Source organism: Oncorhynchus nerka, linkage group LG11, assembly GCF_034236695.1.
Source record: "Oncorhynchus nerka isolate Pitt River linkage group LG11, Oner_Uvic_2.0, whole genome shotgun sequence".
NCBI classification, from domain to species: Eukaryota; Metazoa; Chordata; class Actinopteri; order Salmoniformes; family Salmonidae; genus Oncorhynchus; species Oncorhynchus nerka.
Genome location: NC_088406.1, coordinates 8189796 through 8205891, shown reverse-complemented (window position 1 = coordinate 8205891; position 16096 = coordinate 8189796). Strand labels below are relative to the sequence as shown.

At 49.7% G+C, this 16096-nt stretch overlaps 1 protein-coding gene across 3 annotated transcripts in view; it reads left to right on the top strand.

The window, feature by feature from the left end:
• The window catches only part of LOC115127065 (rho guanine nucleotide exchange factor TIAM1-like), a 254164-nt gene that overhangs the window by 144957 nt on the left and 93111 nt on the right, over positions 1-16096 (top strand). For all 3 annotated transcript variants that reach the window (XM_065024176.1, XM_065024177.1, XM_065024178.1), the window contains exons 7-12: positions 2888-3060; positions 3479-3703; positions 6984-7169; positions 9911-10054; positions 10218-10295; positions 14360-14545. In XM_065024176.1, coding sequence (XP_064880248.1) covers positions 2888-3060; positions 3479-3703; positions 6984-7169; positions 9911-10054; positions 10218-10295; positions 14360-14545 — 992 coding nt within the window. The remainder of the gene's footprint in view (positions 1-2887; positions 3061-3478; positions 3704-6983; positions 7170-9910; positions 10055-10217; positions 10296-14359; positions 14546-16096) is intronic.

The window sequence follows — 16096 nt, the reverse complement described above, 5'->3', positions numbered from 1 at the left end:
CCTGTAACTACTACTATTACTACTATACCCTGTTACTACTACTATACCCTGTTACTACTACTATACCCTGTTACTACTACTATACCCTGTTACTACTACTATTCCCTGTAACTACTACTATTACTACTATACCCTGTTACTACTACTATTACTACTATCCCATGTTACTACTACTATACCCTGTTACTACTACTACTACTATACCCTGTAACTACTACTATTACTACTATACCCTGTAACTACTACTATTACTACTATACCCTGTTACTACTACTGTACCCTGTTACTACTACTACTACTATACCCTGTAACTACTACTATTACTACTATACCCTGTTACTACTACTACTACCCCCTGTTACTACTACTCTACCCTGTAACTACTACTATTACTACTATACCCTGTTACTACTACTATTACTACTATACCCTGTTACTACTACTACTATTACTACTATCCCCTGTTACTACTACTACTACTATACCCTGTAACTACTACTATTACTACTATACCCTGTTACTACTACTATTACTACTATCCCATGTTACTACTACTATACCATGTTACTACTACTACTACTATACCCTGTTACTACTACTATACCCTGTTACTACTACTACTACTATACCCTGTTACTACTACTACACCCTGTTACTACTACTACACCCTGTTACTACTACTACTACACCCTGTTACTACTACTACTACTATACCCTGTTACTACTACTACTACTATACCCTGTTACTACTACTACACCCTGTTACTACTACTATACCCTGTTACTACTACTATCCCCTGTTACTACTACTACTATACCCTGTAACTACTACTATTACTACTATCCCATGTTACTACTACTATACCCTGTTACTACTACTATACCCTGTTACTACTACTACTATACCCTGTTACTACTACTACTACTACTACTACTATACCCTGTTACTACTACTACTACTATACCCTGTTACTACTACTATACCATGTTACTACTACTATACCCTGTTACTACTACTACTACTACTACTACTATACCCTGTTACTACTACTTTTACTACTATCCCCGGTTAATACTACTACTATACCCTGTTACTACTACTACTACTATACCCTGCTACTACTACTATTACTACTCTACCCTGTAACTACTACTTTTACTACTATCCGCTGTTACTACTACTACTATACCCTGTTACTACTACTACTACTATACCCTGCTACTACTACTATTACTACTATACCCTGCTACTACTATTATTACTACTATACCCTGCTACTACTACTTTTACTACTATACCCTGTTACTACTACTATTACTACTATACCATGCTACTACTACTTTTACTAGTATACCCTGTTACTACTACTTTTACTACTATACCCTGTTACTACTACTATTACTACTATGCCCTGCTACTACTACTTTTACTACTATACCCTGTTACTACTACTACTACTATACCCTGTTACTACTACTATACCCTATACCCTGTTACTACTTCTATACTACTTTTCTACTACTTTTACTACTATACCCTATACCCTGTTACTACTACTACTTCTATACTACTTTTCTACTACTTTTACTACTATACCCTATACCCTGTTACTACTACTACTACTACTACTACTATACCCTGTTACTACTACTATACCCTGTTGCTACTACTACTATTACTACTATACCCTGTTATTACTACTTTTACTACTATCCCCTGTTACTACTACTATACCCTGCTACTACTACTTTTACTACTATACCCTGTTACTACTACTAATACTACTACTACTATACCCTGTTACTACTACTATTACTACTATACCTATGCATACATACATATGTTTTAAAAGATATTTCAGCAACACACAGCTTGTATGAGTTTCTGAAGAGGTTTTTAAAATCTAATTTAGTACTGTATTCAGTGAAGTACATTTGTATTTATTCACGCCTGTGTATATGTCCTGATACTGCCCGTTATCTCTAACACCTCTTGACTGTAAATGTTTCAAATCACATCCTATTCCCTATATAGTGCACTACAGGGCCTGGTCAAAAGTAGTGGACTCTATAGGGAGTAGTGTTCCATTTGGGACTAAATCTAAATATCACAGAGTAGGCCTTAAAACCCATTTGACTGGGTCACGTCAGCGTTCTAGAGTCACGTCAGCGTTCTAGAGTCTCTAGAGTCACGTCAGCGTTCTAGAGTCATGTCAGAGTTCTGCTGATGCATGCTCCCTCCTGGAGAATCCAGGCCTGCACTACATACCGTTGGCCACTGGAGAGCAGAATTAAATTGATTGAAAAAAATCTAGCTATTATTTATTTAATTTGTTGTGTTTTCTGCAGGGAAATGTCCCCTTGTAAGATATTTAAAGGAAGAAAGATGGGACATCACATTAAAGTGGCACTCCAGTCTCCGTTTCACCTCATTTAACACCTGACTGACTTAACAAAAGGCACATTTCAATAGGTGGGCTATTTATTAAGTCTTGACATGGCACAAGGTGGGTGGGGGCTTTCATCTTTAGTTCTCTACTGCTCCTCTATTGTTCCTCGGGCAAAGGGGGAGGCGGATGACATCACCACCCCCCATCAGCCCAACTCCTTGAAGTCTGCAGTTGAAAAAAATATATATATATATATTTTCCTCAAAACATTTTATTTTATTTTTTTTTACCCTGAGTGTGTACTTTACAGTATTTATACTATCACTTTTCAACAGGAAAGGTTCTAATATCACTGGAGGACATTTCTATTGATATTTATCAAATCAATTCATTTTGTGCCTTGCGACAAATGTTATAGGCAAAACAGCTAATATACTAACATGTGATTGATCATTTGATTGTTTTGAGTAACTTCCTTTTTCCCCGTCTTCTCCCAGGATGCACTCTGTTCTTCTACGAGACAGACGGGCGGTCGGGGATCGACCACAACAGTGCTCCTAAACATGCGGTGTGGGCTGAGAACAGTATTGTCCAGGCCGTACCTGAACACCCCAAGAAGGACTTTGTCTTCTGCCTCAGCAACTCTCTAGGAGATGCTTTTCTCTTCCAGGTAGGTGGTGTGTGTGTGTGTGTGTGTGTGTGTGTGTGTGTGTGTGTGTGTGTGTGTCCTTCCTTCCGTGGTCAGGGTGGCTGTGTCACCTCCACAATGTCACCTCTCTTGATCTTGAAGGAGTCGTTATGTGAATGAAAATGCCTCAGTTGATCTCAACATGGTCTGTTTTTCTATCTTAGATGTACAGTGTTCTAATCTGCTTGGTCATTTCTGTCTTCAGAGACCTGGTCTGTGTGATGTTAGTTGAAGAGGTAGATACTGTTAGTGTTCAGTAAAGGACTCAATAACCATATGTTGGCAATGAAAATGCAGCTGTTGACAGTAAAGGTGTCTAAGATCCAGAAGGTTAGCTCTTTGTTGACTGTCTCTGACGACCTCTCCTGTCCATTTAACCCTTGACCTCTGACCCCTGTAGTCCTGCAGCCAGACGGAGCTGGAGAACTGGATCACGGCCATCCACTCGGCGTGCGCGGCGGCCGTTGCCAGGCAGCATCACCGGGAGGACACGGTGCGTCTGTTGAGGGCGGAGATTAAGAAGCTGGAGCAGAAGATCGACATGGACGAGAAGATGAAGAAGATGGGAGACATGCAGCTCAGTGCCGTGACCGATACCAAGAAGAGGAAGACCATACTGGACCAGGTGAGTGTGTGTGTGAGCTTAGTTACCGATACAGAGAAGAGGAAGACCATACTGGACCAGGTGAGTGTGTGTGTGAGCTTAGTTACCGATACAGAGAAGAGGAAGACCATACTGGACCAGGTGAGTGTGTGTGTGAGCTTAGTTACCGATACAGAGAAGAGGAAGACCATACTGGACCAGGTGAGTGTGTGTGTGAGCTTAGTTACCGATACCAAGAAGAGGAAGACCATACTGGACCAGGTGAGTGTGTGTGTGAGCTTAGTTACCGATACAGAGAAGAGGAAGACCATACTGGACCAGGTGAGTGTGTGTGTGAGCTTAGTTACCGATACAGAGAAGAGGAAGACCATACTGGACCAGGTGAGTGTGTGTGTGAGCTTAGTTACCGATACAGAGAAGAGGAAGACCATACTGGACCAGGTGAGAGAGAGGAAGACCATACTGGACCAGGTGAGAGAGAGTGTGAGCTTAGTTACCGATACCAGGCTTGGTTTTAATGTACACCTTGTATGTGGTCTGTAGAGCAGTGGAAATGGACACTGTGTTGTCTGAAGATCTGGCCTGGTCCTAGCACTGACCCTTGAGGAACACTGCGGGTTATGGGGTTCTCCTCCGATCTTGCCTCACAGAGGGTGATGTACTGCTTACGGTTAGAGAGGTAGGAGGTGAACCAGTTTTAGGGCAGTCCCACAGATGGCAGTGTACTCTCTGAGGCGCTGCAGTATAATTGCGTGATCTACTGTGTCAAAAGCAGCACTCGGGTCCAGAAGAATCAAGATGGTGGGGGGATCCTGTATCTGCAGGTCATTAACAACCTTCAACCAGGGCTGTCTCCAGTATTACGCATGGATCTGAAGCCAGACTCAGGAGAGCCTCATAAAGTTGTTTAGAGCTAGGTGTGAGTGACGTTGAGTTGCCACGATCTTCTCCAGGACTTTAGATAGAAATGGGAGGTTGAAAATAGGCCTGTAGTTTGAGAGGTCTTGGTCAAGGAATGGTTTTCTTGAACAAAGGTGTGATGGCAGCGATTTGTGAATATTGACGGCACTGGTCCAGTGTTGATGGACTTGTTGGTTACAAACTCGATGAGCATCTTTTGAACAGTGTGGTTGGAATAGGGTCGAGGGGTCACTGGTAGTTTTTAATATGAGTTAGGGGGCTCTGGTCTAAAGTAGTAGACTATATAGGGAATAGGGTGCTATTTGGGACGCAACTCCATATCCCAGCCAATATCTGACAGAGGAATGTCCTGTACTTTCCCTTTCTTCTCTGGGCTAGTTGGCAGGGTAGCCTAGTGGTTAGAGCGTTGGACTAGTAGCCGGAAGGTTGCAAGTTCAAACCCCCGAGCTGACAAGGTACAAATCTGTCGTTCTGCCCCTGAACAAGGCAGTTAACCCACTGTTCCTAGGCCGTCATTGAAAATAAGAATTTGTTCTTAACTGACTTGCCTAATAAAATAAAGGTAAAATAAAAATAATAAAAAAAAACATGTTGCCTAGTTAGATAAAGGTTAAACACACTGATGAATAATGTGCTGCTCCAGTGCCCTGGTAGAAACCATCCCATTAGACATGTTAGAGCTACACAGCAGGTCAACATCAGCCATTAGACATGTTAGAGCTACACAGCAGGTCAACATCAGCCATTAGACATGTTAGAGCTACACAGCAGGTCAACATCAGCCATTAGACATGTTAGAGCTACACAGCAGGTCAACATCAGCCATTAGACATGTTAGAGCTACACAGCAGGTCAACATCAGACATTAGACTACAGGGAGCAGGCTGGTCAACAACAGACATTAGACTACAGAGAGCAGGCTGGTCAACAACAGACATTAGACTGCAGAGAGCAGGCTGGTCAACAGCAGACTTTAGACTACAGAGAGCAGGCTGGTCAACAACATACATTAGACTGCAGGGAGCAGGCAGGTCAACAGCTGCCATTAGACTACAGAGAGCAGGCTGGTCAACAGCAGACATTAGACTACAGAGAGCAGGCTGGTCAACAACAGACATTAGACTACAGAGAGCAGGCTGGTCAACAGCAGACTTTAGACTACAGAGAGCAGGCTGGTCAACAGCAGACATTAGACTACAGAGAGCAGGCTGGTCAACAGCAGACATTAGACTACAGAGAGCAGGCTGGTCAACAGCAGACATTAGACTACAGAGAGCAGGCTGGTCAACAGCAGACATTAGACTACAGAGAGCAGGCTGGTCAACAGCAGACATTAGACTACAGGGAGCAGGCTGGTCAACAGACATTAGACTACAGAGAGCAGGCAGGTCAGTAGCAGACATTAGACTACAGAGAGCAGGCAGGTCAGTAGCAGACATTAGACTGCAGGGAGCAGGCAGGTCAACAGCAGACATTAGACTACAGAGAGCAGGCAGGTCAACAGACATTAGACTACAGGGAGCAGGCAGGTCAGTAGCAGACATTAGACTACAGGGAGCAGGCAGGTCAACAGCAGACATTAGACTACAGAGAGCAGGCAGGTCAGTAGCAGACATTAGACTACAGAGAGCAGGCAGGTCAGTAGCAGACATTAGACTGCAGAGAGCAGGCAGGTCAACAACAGACATTAGACTACAGAGAGCAGGCTGGTCAACAGCAGACATTAGACTACAGAGAGCAGGCTGGTCAACAGACATTAGACTACAGAGAGCAGGCAGGTCAACAACAGACATTAGACTACAGGGAGCAGGCAGGTCAGTAGCAGACATTAGACTACAGGGAGCAGGCAGGTCAACAGCAAACATTAGACTACAGAGAGCAGGCAGGTCAGTAGCAGACATTAGACTACGGAGAGCAGGCAGGTCAGTAGCACTTTAAACAACATGACTGGAAACCGAGAACAGAGGAAGGGCTTGGACACCATCTTAGGGCTCCTTGGTGCCACTAACGAAAGGTTTTGTTGGAGAGAGAGAGAGAGAGACGCGTCGGCGGACGGAGAGACTTTGCGTGGGAGTCAGTAATAACAGCTACCAGCTCAGACGAGCTGTTAAAAGCTCTCATGCATCTCTTTTCTCTTTCTCTCTGATGAACACCAATTAAAGGAGCAATCTGGGATTCAATATACAGCAACAAGACTGTCACCCCGCCACTTGTTGTGATAAACATCTGAGTCATGGGGCTGGTTGAAGTCTAACCACTTTGAAATTCATAGACAGAGCTATGGATGCAAGAGCTACAGAGAGCCATGAGAAAAAAACATATATTTACCCTTCCTGGATTGCCCAGTTTAGAATGGATTGTTGTTGTTTGTGTGTTCTAGATCTTTCTGTGGGAGCAGAACTTGGAACAGTTCCACATGAGTCTGTTCCGGTTCCGGTGTTACCTGGCCAGTCTGCAGGGAGGGGAGCTGCCCAACCCCAAACGCCTGCTAGCCGTAGCCTCCAGACCCACCAAACTGGCCATGGGACGCCTCGGAATCTTCTCTGTATCGTCCTTTCATGCGCTGGTGAGTAGGATAGATGTGTTTAGGCATAGGCACACACACACACACACGGACACACACACACCTACACACGCACGGACACACACTCACACCAAAACATCCCCTGTCCATCGCCCCCCCGCACCCACACCTAAACTGGACAAAGCAAGTTATTTTTCACGAGATGTACTTCAGTAATTGTCCAATACTTCAATAATTGTCCAATACTTCAATAATTGTCCAATACTTCAGCGATTGTCCAATTTGTCCAATACTTCAGCGATTGTCCAATTTGTCCAATACTTCAGCGATTGTCCAATTTGTCCAATACTTCAGTGATTGTCCAATTTGTCCAATACTTCAGTGATTGTCCAATTTGTCCAATACTTCAGTGATTGTCCAATTTGTCCCCCCCCATGTTCATCTGTTGCTGACCGGGGGGGGGTGTCTGAAAACATGTCACGTATGATGTGTGCTATTTTCTGTTTGAGGGCGATCACCTGTTTATTGAAGCCTCTGCCACAATGCCAGCCTCCTCCACATAGCTGAGGTCCTTGATTCTGGCTGCAGAACACTGGCAGCGTAGGTAGCGCTGAAGGATAACATTGATTTGTTTGGGAGCAGAGTGTAGGCAGAGCAGCATGGCGCATTGGCTGATCAATAGCTTCCTTGTTGCTAGACGCCTACATGGTCTGCGTCCCAAAACGGCATCCTACTCCCTTTATAGTGCACTACTTTTGACCAGGGCCCATAGGGCTGTGTCGCTCTGGTCAACAGCAGTGTAGTGTGTATATAGGGAATAGGGTGCCTTCTGGAAAGCTGTCATGTTCTCTCAGAACAGGTGGGAGTCAAATGACTCAGAGAGACAGCAGGAAGGTAGGAGTAACAAAGGATGTCTGAAATAACACTCCTTCACTCTGCTTTTTTCTGCTCTCTCCATCCCGCTGTCTATCTCCATCTCTCTGGCTCTCTCTCTGGCGCTCTCTCTCTGGCTCTCTCTCTGGCGCTCTCTCTCTGGCGCTCTCTCTCTGGCGCTCTCTCTCTGGCGCTCTCTCTCTGGCTCTCTCTCTGGCGCTCTCTGGCGCTCTCTGGCGCTCTCTCTGGCGCTCTCTCTCTGGCTCTCTCTCTCTGGCGCTCTCTCTGGCGCTCTCTCTGGCTCTCTCTGGCGCTCTCTCTCTGGCTCTCTCTCTGGCTCTCTCTCTCTGGCTCTCTCTCTCTGGCTCTCTCTCTCTGGCTCTCTCTCTGGCTCTCTCTCTCTGGCTCTCTCTCTGGCTCTCTCTCTCTGGCTCTCTCTCTGGCTCTCTCTGGCTCTCTCTGGCTCTCTCTGGCTCTCTCTCTGGTGCTCTCTCTGGCTCTCTCTCTGGCTCTCTCACTAGCTCTCTCTCTGGCGCTCTCTCTCTGGCTCTCTCTCTGGCTCTCTCACTGGCTCTCTCTCTGGCTCTCTCTCTCTGGCTCTCTCTCTCTGGCTCTCTCTCTCTGGCTCTCTCTCTCTGGCTCTCTCTCTCTGGCTCTCTCTCTCTGACTCTCTCTCTGGCGCTCTCTCTCTGGCTCTCTCTCTGGCTCTCTCACTAGCTCTCTCTCTGGCTCTCTCACTAGCTCTCTCTCTGGCTCTCTCTCTGGCTCTCTCTCTGGCTCTCTCACTGGCTCTCTCTGGCTCTCTCTCTGGCTCTCTCTCTCTGGCGCTCTCTCTCTCTGGCGCTCTCTGTCTCTCTCTCTCTCTGGCTCTCTCTCTGGCTCTCTCTCTGGCTCTCTCTCTGGCTCTTTCTGGCGCTCTCTCTCTGGCTCTCTCTCTCTCTCTGGCTCTCTCTCTCTGGCGCTCGCTCTCTGGCTCGCTTTCTGGCTCTCTCTCTCGTGCACTCTCTCTCTCGCGCTCTCTCTACCCCCTATAACATCATCAGCACTCTCTCATAAAAGCGTCTGACAGAATGATGATATGCAGGTTAAGTTAGAGTACCCTTCATGTGGACAGAGAGCGTTGGACGTCTTTTGTAATCCCACTTCAAGCTCTTATTTTTTCTGAGTATATTAAGAGACCGTTGAAATCTGAGAAGAGAAGACAAAGTGCTGAGAATGTGTTTATCATTCATGACCTCTACAGTATAACTACCTCTGTGTTTTATAATTCATGACCTCTGACCTAAACAGTATAACCCCTCCATGGTTTGACCTAACCAGCTGTGTCAGGTTGTGTGGGTGTGTTGTTCTGTGTGTCAGATATACTCCTATAATGATTCTGCTTCTGTCTCTGTTTCTCTCTCTCTGTCTCTCTCTCCCTGTCTCGGTCTCTCTCTCCCTGTCTCGGTCTCTCTCTCCCTGTCTCGGTCTCTCTGTCTCGGTCTCTCTCTCTCTGTCTCGGTCTCTCTCTCCCTGTCTCGGTCTCTCTCTCCCTGTCTCGGTCTCTCTCTCCCTGTCTCGGTCTCTCTGTCTCGGTCTCTCTGTCTCTGTCTCGGTCTCTCTCTCTCTCTTTCGGTCTCTCCCTGTCTCGGTCTCTCTCTCCCTGTCTCGGTCTCTCTCTCCCTGTCTCGGTCTCTCTCTCCCTGTCTCGGTCTCTCTCTCCCTCTTTCGGTCTTTCCCTGTCTCGGTCTCTCTCTCCCTCTTTCGGTCTTTCCCTGTCTCGGTCTCTCTCTCCCTGTCTCGGTCTCTCTCTCCCTGTCTCGGTCTCTCTCTCCCTGTCTCGGTCTCTGTCTCTCCCTGTCTCTGTCTTTCTCTGTCTCTGTCTCGGTCTCTCTCTGTCTCGGTCTCTCTCTGTCCCCTACTCCCTCTAGGTGGCAGCTCGTACAGAGAGCGGGGTGAGGAGACGTACCCAGGCCATGTCTCGTTCCTCGTCGTCCAAACGTAAGAGCAGGTTCTCCTCTCTGTGGGGCCTGGACACTACTTCCAAGAAGAAGACTCACCCCACCATCAACCAGGTACATGTTTTTAACATGTGTCCACATTAGGGCTGTTTGACCTATAGCAGTTCTATAGAAATGAAACTGCACAGAGATCTGGAACATTACGCTAGAACTGCCACTTATATCATTACATACAACTTCTTTGCGGTTCTATATTGACTTGCTGTTTCTACCTCAGGTGTTTGCTGATGGGGAGGAGCCAGTGAAAAAGCCTCTGGACGGGATCTATGATGTGGACACTGCCAGGGAGAGAGGGGTAAGTAGGCAACACACTCACACACACATACACACACACACACACACTTCCAGGGAGAGAGGGGTAAGTAGGCATGACACACACACACACACACACTTCCAGGGAGATAGTGGTAAGTAGGCATGATACACACACACACACACACTTCCAGGGAGAGAGGGGTAAGTAGGCAAAACACACACACACACACAGTCTTGTAAAGCTAACCTTCTGGGGAAACACAATTCAGTCCTATTCAAAATCTTTTTTTTAACCCTAACCCCGTCTCCTGACCCCGTCTCCTGACCACGTTTCCTGACCCCGTCTCTTGACCCCGTCTCCTGACCCAGTCTCCTGACCCCGTCTCCTGACCCCGTCTCCTGACCCCGTCCTTAACCCCATCTTAACCCTTAATTTAATTCTAACATTAATTCTAACCTGAACCCTAAACCCCCTAGAAAAAGCATTTGACCTCCTAGGGACTAACAACATGTCCCCAGTTGGTCAAATGTTTTGTTTGTTTTACTATTCTGGTGGGGACCAGAAGTGTGTGTACATGACAGACAGACAGACGGCTCTCTGTCTCGTTCTCTCTCTATCTCGGTCTCTCCCTGTCTCGGTCTCACCCTGTCTCTGTCTCTCCCTGTCTCTGTCTCTCTCGGTCTCTCTCTGTCTCTCCCTGTCTCGGTCTCTCCCTGTCTCGGTCTCTCCCTGTCTCTGTCTCTCTCGGTCTCTCTCTGTCTCGGTCTCTCCCTGTCTCGGTCTCGGTCTCTCTCTGTCTCGGTCTCTCCCTGTCTCGGTCTCTCTCTGTCTCGGTCTCACCCTGTCTCGGTCTCTCCCTGTCTCGGTCTCTCCCTGTCTCGGTCTCTCTCTGTCTCGGTCTCACCCTGTCTCGGTCTCACCCTGTCTCGGTCTCTCCCTGTCTCGGTCTCTCCCTGTCTCGGTCTCTCCCTGTCTCGGTCTCTCCCTGTCTCGGTCTCTCTCTGTCTCAGTCTCTCCCTGTCTCTGTCTATCCCTGTCTCGGTCTCTCTCTGTCTCGGTCTCTCTCTGTCTCGGTCTCTCTCTGTCTCTCCCTGTCTCTGTCTCTCCCTGTCTCGGTCTCTCTCTGTCTCTCTCTGTCTCGGTCTCTCCCTGTCTCGGTCTCTCCCTGTCTCGGTCTCTCCCTGTCTCGGTCTCTCCCTGTCTCGGTCTCTCCCTGTCTCGGTCTCTCTCTGTCTCTCCCTGTCTCGGTCTCTCCCTGTCTCTGTCTCTCTCTGTCTCGGTCTCTCTCTGTCTCGGTCTCTCTCTGTCTCGGTCTCTCCCTGTCCCTGTCTCGGTCTCTCTCGGTCTCGGTCTCTCTCTGTCTCGGCCTCTCTCGGTCTCTCCCTGTCTCGGTCTCTCTCTGTCTCGGTCTCTCCCTGTCTCGGTCTCTCCCTGTCTCTCTCTGTCTCGGTCTCTCCCTGTCTCTGTCTCTCCCTGTCTCGGTCTCTCCCTGTCTCTGTCTCTCTCTGTCTCTCCCTGTCTCTGTCTCTCTCTGTCTCTCCCTGTCTCGGTCTCTCCCTGTCTCTGTCTCTCTCTGTCTCTCCCTGTCTCCCTGTCTCGGTCTCTCTCTGTCTCGGTCTCTCTCTGTCTCGGTCTCTCTCTGTCTCTGTCTCTCCCTGTCTCGGTCTCTCCCTGTCTCGGTCTCTCCCTGTCTCGGTCTCTGTCTCTCTCTGTCTCTCCCTGTCTCGGTCTCTCCCTGTCTCTGTCTCTCTCTGTCTCTCCCTGTCTCGGTCTCGGTCTCTCTCTGTCTCGGTCTCTCTCTGTCTCGGTCTCTCTCAGTCTCTGTCTCTCCCTGTCTCTGTCTCTCCCTGTCTCGGTCTCTCCCTGTCTCGGTCTCTCCCTGTCTCGGTCTCTCCCTGTCTCGGTCTCTCTCTGTCTCGGTCTCTCTCTGTCTCGGTCTCTCTCTGTCTCGGTCTCTCTCTGTCTCAGTCTCTCTCTGTCTCGGTCTCTCTCTGTCTCAGTCTCTCTCTGTCTCGGTCTCTTTCTGTCTCAGTCTCTCTCTGTCTCGGTCTCTCTCTGTCTCTCCCTGTCTCGGTCTCTCTCTGTCTCGGTCTCTCTCTGTCTCAGTCTCTCTCTGTCTCAGTCTCTCTCTGTCTCAGTCTCTCTCTGTCTCGGTCTCTCCCTGTCTCGGTCTCTCCCTCTCTCTGTCTCGGTCTCTCTCTGTCTCGGTCTCTCTCTGTCTGTCTCTCTCTGTCTCGGTCTCTCCCTGTCTCTGTCTCTCTCTGTCTCTCCCTGTCTCGGTCTCGGTCTCTCTCTGTCTCGGTCTCTCTCTGTCTCTGTCTCTGTCTCTCCCTGTCTCGGTCTCTCCCTGTCTCGGTCTCTCTCTGTCTCGGTCTCTCTCTGTCTCGGTCTCTCCCTGTCTCGGTCTCTCCCTGTCTCGGTCTCTCCCTGTCTCGGTCTCTCCCTGTCTCGGTCTCTCCCTGTCTCGGTCTCTCCCTGTCTCTGTCTCTCCCTGTCTCTGTTTCGGTCTCTCTCTGTCTCGGTCTCTCCCTGTCCCTGTCTCGGTCTCTCTCGGTCTCTCTCTGTCTCGGTCTCTTTCGGTCTCTCTCTGTCTCGGTCTCTCTCGGTCTCTCTCTGTCTCGGTCTCTCTCTGTCTCGGTCTCTCTCTGTCTCGGTCTCTCTCTGTCTCGGTCTCTCCCTGTCCCTGTCTCGGTCTCTCTCGGTCTCGGTCTCTCTCTGTCTCGGTCTCTCTTGGTCTCGGTCTCTCTCGGTCTCTCTCTGTCTCGGTCTCTCTCTGTCTCGGTCTCTCCCTGTCTCGGTCTCTCTCTGTCTCGGTCTCTCCCTGTCTCTGTCTCTCCCTGTCTCGGTCTCTCCCTGTCTCGGTCTCGCTCTGTCTCGGTCTCTCCCTGTCTCGGTCTCTCCCTGTCTCGGTCTCTCCCTGTCTCTGTCTCTCCCTGTCTCGGTCTCTCCCTGTCTCGGTCTCTCCCTGTCTCGGTCTCTCCCTGTCTCGGTCTCTCCCTGTCTCGGTCTCTCCCTGTCTCGGTCTCTCCCTGTCTCGGTCTCTCCCTGTCTCGGTCTCTCCCTGTCTCTGTCTCTCCCTGTCTCTGTTTCGGTCTCTCTCTGTCTCGGTCTCTCCCTGTCCCTGTCTCGGTCTGTCTCGGTCTCTCTCTGTCTCGGTCTCTCTCTGTCTCGGTCTCTCTCTGTCTCGGTCTCTCGGTCTCGGTCTCTGTCTCTGTCTCGGTCACCCTCGGTCTCGGTCTCTCCCTGTCTCTGTCTCGGTCTCGTTCTCTCTCTGTCCTGGGGAAGGACCAGACGGCCAGACCGTTAGTTAGTTAGTTAGTTGCTCACTGCCAGGGAGAGCGTGGTAAGTAGTCAGTTCATCTTCTTTGCTTGGCAGAGAACTGACACAGAGGTATCAGCCAAAGCACAGATTAAACATCTTTAGACTGGTAGGGACACACTATTTACAGCGTGTCTGTTTCCTAGAAGAGTGATGAAGAGCCTTCCTTAGGTCAACACAGTGAGTCCCGGGGCTTCCCGAGTGGTGCAGAGGTCTACTGCATCGCTGTGCTAGCTTTGTCACTACAGATTTTGGTTTGATTCCAGGCTGTGTCGCAGCCGGCCGTTAACGGGAGTCCCATGAGGCGGCGCACAATTGGCCCAGCGTCGTCCGGGTTAGGGGAGGGTTTCGCCTGCCTGGGATGTCCTTGTCCCATCACCCTCTAGCGACTCCTGTGGCGGGCCGGGCGCAGTGCACTCTGACACGGTCGCCAGTTGTACGGCGTTTCCTCCGACACACGGGTGCGGCTGGCTTCCTGGGGTTAAGCTGGCTTTGTGTCAAGAAGCAGTGCGGCTTGGTTGGGTTGTGTTTCGGAGGACGCACGGCTCTCGACCTCCACCTCTCCCGAGTCCGTACGGGAGTTGCAGCGATGGGACAAGACTGTAACTACCAATTGGGGAGAAAAGGGGGGGGGGGATAATATATATATATACACACACGCACGCACACACACACACACACACACACACACACACACACAAACACTGTCAGTCACATGTACAAGTAGTTATGCAGATAGTTAAGTTATAAGTTAGTTTGAAACAATGTATTTGTATCTCTCCAGAAGAGTCATGAGGGGACAGTGAAGAGTCTTCCTCAGGTCAACTCAGACAGTCACATGACAGACAGTGATATCTGGGTGCCTGACCACCTGACCCCGTCCTGGGTGTGTCTTCCTAACGACCAGCCTGTCCTCGCCACCATCCAGCCTGGAGAGTCTGCTCTGGACGTTCTGGAGACCATCTGCAAGGTAACTAGCAACTTAACTAACCTACACTGGAGACCGTCTGCAAGGTAACTAGCAACTTAACTAACCTACACCGGAGACCATCTGCAAGGTAACTAGCAACTTAACTAACCTCATCACACCAAGTGGTCCCTCCATCTCGTCCTGTCCGTTCAACCTCATCACACCAAGTGGTCCCTCCATCTCGTCCTGTCCGTTCAACCTCATCACACCAAGTGGTCCCTCCATCTCGTCCTGTCCGTTCAACCTCATCACACCAAGTGGTCCCTCCATCTCGTCCTGTCCGTTCAACCTCATCACACCAAGTGGTCCCTCCATCTCGTCCTGTCCGTTCAACCTCATCACACCAAGTGGTCCCTCCATCTCGTCCTGTCCGTTCAACCTCATCACACCAAGTGGTCCCTCCATCTCGTCCTGTCCGTTCAACCTCATCACACCAAGTGGTCCCTCCATCTCGTCCTGTCCGTTCAACCTCATCACACCAAGTGGTCCCTCCATCTCGTCCTGTCCGTTCAACCTCATCACACCAAGTGGTCCCTCCATCTCGTCCTGTCCGTTCAACCTCATCACACCAAGTGGTCCCTCCATCTCGTCCTGTCCGTTCAACCTCATCACACCAAGTGGTCCCTCCATCTCGTCCTGTCTGTTCAACCTCATCACACCAAGTGGTCCCTCCATCTCGTCCTGTCTGTTCAACCTCATCACACCAAGTGGTCCCTCCATCTCGTCCTGTCTGTTCAACCTCATCACACCAAGTGGTCCCTCCATCTCGTCCTGTCTGTTCAACCTCATCACACCAAGTGGTCCCTCCATCTCGTCCTGTCCTTAGTTTCAGAATACCAGCGTTGTGCAATACTTTCATGGACTGATGACATTACACAGATGGGCGGGGCTCTAGCCAGATGGGCGGGGCTCTAGTCAGCTGCCTATAGGGCCAGATGGGCGGGGCTCTAGCCAGCTGCCTATAGGGCCAGATGGGCGGGGCTCTAGCCAGCTGCCTATAGGGCCAGACGGGCGGGGCTCTAGCTAGCTGCCTATAGGGCCAGACGGGCGGGGCTCTAGCCAGCTGCCTATAGGGCCAGATGGGCGGGGCTCTAGCCAGCTGCCTATAGGGCCAGATGGGCGGGGCTCTAGCCAGATGGGCGGGGCTCTAGCCAGATGGGCGGGGCTCTAGTCAGCTGCCTATAGGGCCAGACGGGCGGGGCTCTAGCTAGCTGCCTATAGGGCCAGATGGGCGGGGCTCTAGCCAGCTGCCTATAGGGCCAGATGGGCGGGGCTCTAGCCAGCTGCCTATAGGGCCAGACGTGCGGGGCTCTAGCCATCTGCCTATAGGGCCAGATGGGCGGGGCTCTAGCCATCTGCCTATAGGGCCAGATGGGCGGGGCTCTAGCCAGCTGCCTATAGGGCCAGATGGGCGGGGCTCTAGCCAGCTGCCTATAGGGCCAGATGGGCGGGGCTCTAGACAGCTGCCTATAGGGCCAGATGGGCGGGGCTCTAGACAGCTTTGTTTTGTTTTTTTATCATACATTTTTTTAACCTTTTTTTTTTCTTCAA